At 43.3% G+C, this 9,335-nt stretch overlaps 1 protein-coding gene across 1 annotated transcript; it reads left to right on the forward strand.

Moving 5' to 3' along the window:
• Nucleotides 1-286: 286 nt before the first annotated feature.
• LOC116505923 (uncharacterized protein K02A2.6-like) lies at nucleotides 287-994 on the forward strand (the record flags this gene model as incomplete). Its single annotated transcript, XM_032213420.1, has 1 exon — nucleotides 287-994. A coding segment is annotated over one exon (708 nt), but the record flags the coding sequence as incomplete, so codon positions are not given.
• Between the last annotated feature and the right edge of the window lie 8,341 nt (nucleotides 995-9,335).

Raw genomic sequence — 9,335 nt, forward strand, 5'->3', positions numbered from 1 at the left:
CGCCTTACGATACCGTCCAGGCAAGCAGATAGGGCATGCAGATGCCCTGAGTCGCTGCCCACTTCCATTGAAGGAAGTTAAACCAGTTCCTTGCCTTTCAGTTTTGGCAATTGCAGAGCTAGAATTGCCTTTGTCTGCTACAGACATAGCAGCCCACTCTCGGTCTGACCCTACTTTGGCAAAACTTCTTAATTGGGTCCTGAGAGGTTGGCCTTCTGGTACATTACCACCTCAATTCAAACATTTTAAAAACAGACAAGCAGAGCTTTCAATTCATTCCGGCTGCCTGTTGTGGGGCGACCGTGTGGTCATCCCAACGGTCCTGCAACAACAGATTTTGCAACGCCTTCATGAAAGTCATCCTGGGGTCAGTAGAATGAAAGCTCTTGCTCGCAGTTTTGTTTGGTGGCCAGGGTTAGATGCCGACATTGAAGACTGGGTTGCCAAATGTGAGACATGCCAACAGTCCCGGCCTTCTCCTCCTTCCTCTCCCTCCCGGGAATGGGAGATGCCTCGAGGGCCTTGGTCTAGGTTACATATTGATTTCGCTGGTCCATTCCATGGGCAGGTTTTCCTTATAGTTGTGGATGCGTACTCTCGATGGGTGGAAGTATTGCTAATGCACTCCACCACATCTGACAGCACGGTGCGAGCTTTGCGACGGTTGTTCGCAACCCATGGGTTGCCAGACACAGTGGTGTCTGACAACGGCCCGCAATTTACAGCCACAACTTTTCAAACTTTCCTGGCCGAACTAGGGATACGACATGCGCTGGTTGCCCCTTACCACCCGGCAAGCAATGGCCGAGCAGAAAGGGCGGTTAGATCGGCCAAGGAGGCTTTGGGCCGGCTAAACCGTGGTGACTGGCAGGCTAGGGTGGATGCTTACTTACTGGCACAGCATTCCACACCTTGCCCTCTGACACAGAAGAGCCCCGCGGAGATGTTGATGGGCAGGCGCCTGCGGACCACCCTGGATAGATTGCATCCCGTCTATTCAGGAATTCAGTCTGGCAACCTGGGGCCTCCAACCCCATCCCGTTCTTTCCAACTGGGGGATCTAGTTTGGGCTAGAAATTATGGAGGGGACTTGAGATGGGTTCCAGCAGTTATATCACAAATAACAGGACCCGTTTCCTATAGGGTTGACTTATCCGATGGATCCTCATGGCGAAGACACCTGGATCAATTGAGGAAACGGAAGACAGCAGCCGTAGCTTCTCAAGCGGATGTTCAAGGGTTTCAACTGCAAGTTCAACAAAATCTAGCCGGTGTAAATGCTCCTCCCATTCCAAGGGTTCCAGATCCTTATATACATAGCCCAAACCCCTCAGAGGCAGACTACCAGCCTCATGCCCCTCCAGCATCATCTGCCACCATGTCTCATCCACACACTTCACCTTTTAGTTATGCAATTCCTCCACAATTACCACAAGGACATCGTTGCCAGGATCCGCCTGCAATAGAATTAAGGCGGTCTGAGCGAATCCGTCGTTCCCCTGCTTATTTAAAAGACTACGCGTGCTTGCGCACAGCTGGGGGGGAAGAAGTGTTGTGTATTGAAGAAAGTCCTCGCTGTTACGAATGACAGCTCGGAAGCAGCCAGGCGCGTCTTAGCCAATCAGACGCGCCTGTCAGTTGCCGAGCTGTCATCAGCGCGAGCTGTAACACGAGCCAGGTGATTGCAGTATAAAAGGCAAGCCGTTTAAACAGTTAACTGTCTTGTTAGAGCAACAACCTTGTTGATTGCTATATTGTTTCAGCTGTTCCTGCAGCCGCCTAGCCGGCTTCATTTAATACATTGTTGCGAGTTTTGTTACACTACTTCAGCTACTGAATAAAAGGTTACAGAGTTTTAAAGGACCTGCCTGGTTTTTTCAGTTATAATACTATCTATCTATCATCTATCTATCATCTATCTATCGATCTATAATCTATTTACCTGTATCTATCAATCATCTATATCAGTGGTGGGTTGAAGGCGGTACACCCCGATACTCATGTACCAGAGCCAGCCAGGAGCACCGGATACCATTTTTGTATGGTGCTCCAGGGGGCCCGCCCACCCGCCCGCCCGAGCTTCTTACTGGTGTTTAAAGGCTTCTGCGCTTCCGTGCAGGTGCATGGCATGTACAGCCATGAGGATATACAGCCATGAGGATGCCGCCAGCCTTGTATTAGTATTCCTAATCTAGATCACTTTTGATATTCACTTTTGAGAAAATAAATAAATACATGAGAACCTAACTGTAATATATTTGTGAAGTCCTTGCAGATCTTGTGGTTTGGTTGTTTGCTTGCAGATATTTCCGTTTTCCAATTAAATAACACCGAAGTGCAGGATATATAAACTAACCATGTCAACAACTTACAAAGAAAATTTATACAAAATGTTTTACAGATGGCACATGTCACCAGGAAAACTAGCTAAGATGTTTAAAAACAAGTCAGTGAAATGTTGGAAATGTCAACAAGCAATAGGTTCATACTACCACATGTGGTGGACATGTGCAGAAGCAAGGAAATATTGGACTAAAATAAGAGTATGGTTAAAGAAAATGTTAAGAAATAAAATTTAGACCAGAGATATTTTTATTAGATATTACCCCAGAGAAATTCAAAAAAGAGAACACTTATTTGATTATACATGTAACTACAGCAGCGAGAATTGTATTTGCTCAAAATTGGAAATTAAATAAGCTACCAACAGATGAAAAGATAATAAAAAAGATTTTAGATTGTGCAGAGATGAATAGGTTGACAATGAAAATAAAGGATAAAAAGGAATCGGAGTACTTCAAGACATGGGGAAGGTTATGACTGGCTAGAGAAAGCAAACTAGAAAAGAAAGTAGGGAGAAGATAAAACACCCAGATGATGCATTCTTAAATGGAAAAGGGGGGAGGGGAAAACAGAAAAGAAAATATTAAACATATAAGTATATATTCAAAAACAAGTTATAAAGTGGGGGAAACATACATAGGGTAGACTAGTGGAGGTAAGGGAATAAGAAATGATACTAAATTATATCTGGGCTGACGGAAATACCATCCCAAGAAAACATAAACCGAGTTTTGAAATATACACCAACAATAATAGAAAAAGAAAGGGAGAGAGGAGGAGAGAAAGAAAGGAAGATGGGGGAAAGAAGAAAGAGGTAAGGAGAGGAGGATGGAAGGGGGAGAAAGAGAAGAAGAGAAGGGAGGAAGGGGAGAAGGAAGAGCAGGAGGAGGAGAAAGGTAAAGGAAAAAGGGAGGAGAAGGAGAGGAGGAAGGAAGAAAGTAGAAAGGGAGGGAGAAACGAAAGGGAAAACAAGGAGGTGTTACAATAGGAGGAAGGGATGGTAAATAAAGCAACCCAAATTGTACATTATAACTTATTAAATGAAATAATAAATATATAAGAATGATAAATGTAAAGAAGAATACCAATTATGTGAATGTATACTTAAAATGGTATGTAAGAGAATAAAAAAATAAAAATTATTTGGGAAAAAAATCATTAGTCCTGGTGAGTGTAGGATTTGTTCCCTGATTATATGAAGTAATTTGCCCTCTCAGTGTTGGTGGAGGTACAGTTTTCTCCTTGGTATTTCTTTGAATAGAGTATCTTTTTTCTGTTTGACTGTGTGGTGTTTATCTCTTATCTAGATGTTGGCTGCTTGGAAAGGATGTGTTTGGTCTTTTCATTTCCTTCTTACTTAAAACTGGATTTTTAGAATCTCTCTAGGATAATCCATATACAAATCAGTGGTGAAATTCAAATATTTTTACTACCCGTTCCGTGGGTGTGGCTTGGTTGGTGGGGCAGGAGAAAGATACTGCAAAATCTCCATTCCCACCCCACTCTGGGGGCAGCTACAGGTGGCATTTGCCAGTTCTCCAAACTACTCAAAATTTCCACTACTGGTTCTCCAAATGACTCAAAATGTCCACTACCGGTTCTCTAGAACTTGCTAGTACCTGCTGAATTTCACCCCTGATACAAATCGCAGAACTGCAATTTTTAAGTGGTATAATATATATTATGGAAATATATTTTTAATCATGATATAGTTAAGAATCAATAGCATTTTTGTTTGTATGAAAGTGTGTGTGTGTGTGTGTGTGTAGAGATGATAGGTAGGTAGGTAGGTAGGTAGGTAGGTAGGTAGGTAGGTAGGTAGGTAGGTAGGTAGGTGGGTGGGTGGATGGATGAATAGACGATGGATGGATGGATGGATGGATGGATGGATGGATGGATGGATGGATAGATAGATAGATAGATAATAGATAGATAGATAGATAGATAGATAGATAGATAGATAGATAGATAGATAGATAGATAGATTCCTTCAAATGCCTGGTCTTGTCCCTATAGTCCCTAGCCTCTATAGTGTCTACTCCCTAAAATCCCTACAGTCCCTAGTTCCTATAGTTTTCTTGGCAAGGTTTTCCAAAAGTGCTTTGTTATTGCCTGCTTCCAATGACTGAGAGGTAGTGATTGATGAATGAAGGCGAATATACATGTCCCAGGATAATGTTGCAGGATCCAATCTGGTTTGGTCACTTGGACCAAGGTTTTGTCTTCTGAGCTTTCATACTATTGTAAAGATCAGTTGTAGGTGGGAGATACTTCTAATGTAATCTATCAAATCCCCTGTGTGGATTGTCCCTGTGACTATGTAAAACAGAGAGAGGAAACTAATCCCCAGATTGCAAGAACACAAGTGAGCAATCAGATGGGGAGGTCCAAACTTGTTGGTTGCAGGTCACACTGCAATAAGCAAGGACACACATTCAATTTTGCAACTATTAAGATTGTTGGATGAGCAGGCACAAAAACAGCCAGGGAAGTGATTGAAGCCTGGGAAACAGGCCCCTTATCAGTTAACAGGAATGCTGACTTACCATCAGCCTATCAAGTACCTAGAAGGCAGGGCTGGGCAGCACAAGCAAATGACAGCTAATGACTTAAAAGCCAGCCATCAGCAAACCCTAATCAATATCTAAAAAGCCACTTACAACAGGCACTATAAATACCACACACAGAACAGCACACACTCTGCTAGAGAGATATTCCTTGAAGATGGGCTCAACATGAATCCGAAAGCTCCGAAGAAAATGACTGGCTTAGGGTCACCCAGCTGGTTTTGTGCCTAAAGCAGGACTTAGAAATCATAGTCTTCTTGTTCTATCCGGATGCCTTAAAAATTGCAGCAAAATGGCCATTTCTATGCATGTATATCAGGAACATATTCAGTGTAGGCTCTTTAAGTTGAGAAACATAGTGATTCTCATCTCCATCTCTATCTTCTCCATCATCTTCATCTCCAAATCTTTATCTCTCATTCTCTTTCCCCATCTCTCTCTCTCACACACATATACATACATACACATTTTAAGGGAAAATGTGCCATAAAACATTAAATAAGTAAACTCTTTTTTTCCTAAATTATAGCCTTTCTTTTTTCTCTCTTTTTTGCCCCCCCCCCAATACACATACCTAGGGAACAGAGGAAAGGGAAAAGACTATGTTTTTATATGTTTTATTTTCCTGACAAGGTTGGAGCATTCTATTAAAACAAGGTCTTACAAGTGTGATTCAAATAGGTGTTTTGACACAGTAAATTGTGGCCAGCAGGTTCTGGGTTTCAGAGGCAATGACGTGAAAGCACAAGTGATTCATTGAAGAAACCCAGGCAAATAATAGAAACATTTAAGGAAAATGATAAAGAGCAAAAGATGAAATCTTACTTTACTGTGATTCAAAACCTATTCACAATGGAATCATAGGAAGAACTATGGAGAAAAATCAATAAAATGTACTCCAAGCTGGAATACGTGGAAACTAGTGTAAAATGTTATATATAGATGGAATCTCTCTCTCTACGTGTACATCAAAATGAGAGGTCAGGTTATTATTATGCATAGAAACTGCTATAATAAAGAAGGAATATTTTACTATGTATAGTGATGTAATGGCGTGTAGGTTTGCCCTTGAAAGACAGTAGAAAGATGCATAGCCTAGATATGACAATGGTGCATTGGAAGATTTCCAAGAAATACTACTTGCCTGCAAGCCAGAGTTGATGAGTTGATGAGGCAAAACAGACAAATAATTAGAAAATGAAGAAGCTAAAGTGCTCTGAGGTTTTAGAATTCAAACAGACAAGCACCAACCAAATAACACCCCAGATTCAACAATTGTGAATAAGAAAGGGGGGGGGAGTCTTGATAGTGGACATTGCAATATCTGAAGACAGCAGAATAGAAGAGAAAGAACCGGAGAGGAAAAAAAATCCACCTGCAAATAGAATTAGAACGACTGTGGCAAAAGAAAGCAAAGCTAGTACCAGTAATAATAGGTGTCTTGAATGCAATTGAAAACATCTGGAGCAGCAGTTGAACTCCATCACCACTGAGTGACGTGCGGTGAGGTTTATACCTGGTGAGGCTCAGCTGGGCATCCTTTTGCGAAACAGCTCAGCAGGGCAGTGGTCGGCCTTGGTGGGGGGGGGGGGAATTTGCATCGCAGGAGCAACCAAGCGCCCGGGTCTGCAGCAAAGGCGCTTGGTGGTTCCCGCGATGCAAAGTGCCCCACTGCCTCCCCGCTGTCCCGGCCTGCGTCTGCTGCTTTTCCAAGCTCCGCCGCTGGAAGCCCCGGATCGCCTCTGGGGGAAGGCTGAGTGAGAAACGGAGCGAAGCTTCTCCGCGGCCTCTCGGCACTACGCAGAGGCTCTCACAGGAGCATGTGCCAGCGGCCGGTGGCCCGGAGCGGCCCCGGCAGTGAGACAAGGGAGCACTTAAAGTAGCCGCTGCCGCTGCCACTGCCCCGCCGGGCAAAGGAGGGGCAGTGGCGGCGGCAGCGGCTGCTTTAAGCGCTCCCTTGTCTCGCAGCCGGGGCCGCTCCAGGCCGCCGGCCACTGACACGGGCTCCTGCAAGAGCCTCTGCGCAGCGCCGGGAGGCCGCAGAGAAGCTTCGCTCTGCTTCTCACCCAGCCTTCCCCCAGAGGCGATCTGGGACTTCCAGCGGCGGAGCCTGGAGAAGCAGGCCAGGGTAGCGGGCGGCAGCAGCGGGGATGGTGGGGCACTTTGCATCGCGGGAGCCGCCAAGCGCCCAGGTCTGCAGCAAAGAGCCAGCCTCCTCCTTCTCTCCCACTCCTCTCTCCTCTGAAGCACGCCCCGCCCAACGTAAGCGTGCTCAAGAAGACATGATTGGCTGCTTGCAGATCAGGAGGTGGGAGAATACTTGGCGGGAGAATACAAAGAAGTTCCATCTGAACTTCTTTGCCTTTTAACTCTTCATTAACTTTTAGAAGGCGAAAAATTCCTTATGGAAAAGAGGCCCCGAGTTCTCTCGCCTCCTGCTTTGGTTAACACTAAGCAGACACCAAGCCACTGTGACCTGGAATCTGGTAGCAACTATCTTGGCTTTAATTATTTAAAAAATATATATTTAAATTTCTTTCTTTTTCCTGAGGAGACTGGTGAGGCTTCCCCTCCCTTGCCTCTAATGACTGCACGTCCCTGCCACTGACAAAATCACCACCAGTCAATTACAAACGGCAACTTTACTTTACAGCTTACACCCTACATAATAATGCAACCCATGTGGCATTATTAGGAACGGAATTAGTTCCTAATTCAGTTCTTACCTTTAACACCATCCAATAACAACATCTGACTATCCCAGAACTTGTGAAGGACTCGATAGGTGGATAAAAATGGTAAATCAAGTCCAAATATCTGGCTGATCTTGCAACCATTCATACTTATATGAACTATGTAAAGTCGACCAGTCAAGTTTATACCTGCTACAGTTTTTCAATAAACACGCATAAAGTGTGACCTATTTTTTCTCCTGCATCTTCATTCATAGACAATATATTAAAATATGCATGGGACAAGAAATGTTAGGCAAGGCATTAGCAAAAATGTCCGTTAGCTATCCACACTGAAGTACAAGACACTAATTGTGTTCTGTGTTGAATACAGTATGATGGAGCTGATGAAATAAATAGGCTACATAACATGATGTCTCTTTAGCTATAAAAGTATCAGCTCCAAGGATATGCTCCATTAGTCTGAAATGCAGCATGCATAATAAAGAAGGAAGGCTTTCACGCCTTTGAATCATTTTCCAAAGTTTATCATTCTGTCTTTATTTAAAAAGACAAATAATGGAAAATATGCTGATAAGAACTGAATTATGAACTGTTATGGGTGGAAATAGAGGAATCATCTAAGCTGTCCCATACTGAAAAAAACAGTGGGAGAAATAGTTGGATGGAGGACCAGAAAACCAGCTCAGCTCACACTTGAATGTTCTAGTGGACTGAGTTAGCTAGTATAAATACAGAAATAAAGCTAAAGGTAAAGGTTCCCTTCACATACAGTATATGTGCTAGTCATTCCCAACTTTAGGGGGTGGTGCTCACCTCTGTTTCAAAGCTGAAGAGCCAGCGTTGTCGAAGACATCTCCGTGGTCATGTGGCTGGCATGACTAAATGCCAAAGATGCACAGAACACTGTTACCTTCCCACCAAAGGTGGTCTCTATTTTTCTACTTGAATTTTTAATGTGTTTTCGAACTGCTAGGTTGGCAGAAACTGGGACAAGTAATGGGAGCTCACTCTATTACGCGGCACTAGGGATTCGAACCACCGAACTGTGAATCTTTCTGATCGACAACCTCAATGTCTTAGCCTCTGAGCCACTACACCCCTAAATACAGAAATAATTTAACATAATTATTTTATTATTTATTATATAAAATATTTTTATGGCTGTCCAACTCATACATAGGTGACTCCAACTGGTTTACAAAATTAAAAATCCCCAATATACAAAACGAAATCCTGCATTCTTATGGCAGCACAACACAATCAGACCAACCTCTTGATCGGCTCTATTTCCAGGCTCACTGACAAAATCCTGTCTTTTGAGCCTTTTGAAAAAGCAACAATCATATCTCCAGGAGAATAAGGTTCCATAACCAGGGGGCCATCACTGAGAAGCACATCCCTAAGAAATAGGACATACCCTGCCTTCTTAGGCAGGGTAGATGGGCCCACTTCAAAATGTCTGTGGGTTGTAGGACCAGCTGGTGCAATGGACCACTTAAGGATGCAAAAAACTCAATGGAATTGATTCCAGACAAACAAAAATGTGATATTTGATCCAAGTGTTTGTATCTTGGTGGTCATCGCTAAGGGAATGACTAGAATCAATGTTACAGTGAAAAACAGCAACATGGAGAAAATTTCCAACCCATCAGACTAAAAACAGATTTATTAAAGAAAAATGTAATCTGATCGGTGAAACAAACCTAAATTATCTATTTAGATAGCAGGT

The sequence above is a fragment of the Thamnophis elegans genome, chromosome 3 (assembly GCF_009769535.1).
Source record: "Thamnophis elegans isolate rThaEle1 chromosome 3, rThaEle1.pri, whole genome shotgun sequence".
Classification (NCBI taxonomy): domain Eukaryota; kingdom Metazoa; phylum Chordata; class Lepidosauria; order Squamata; family Colubridae; genus Thamnophis; species Thamnophis elegans.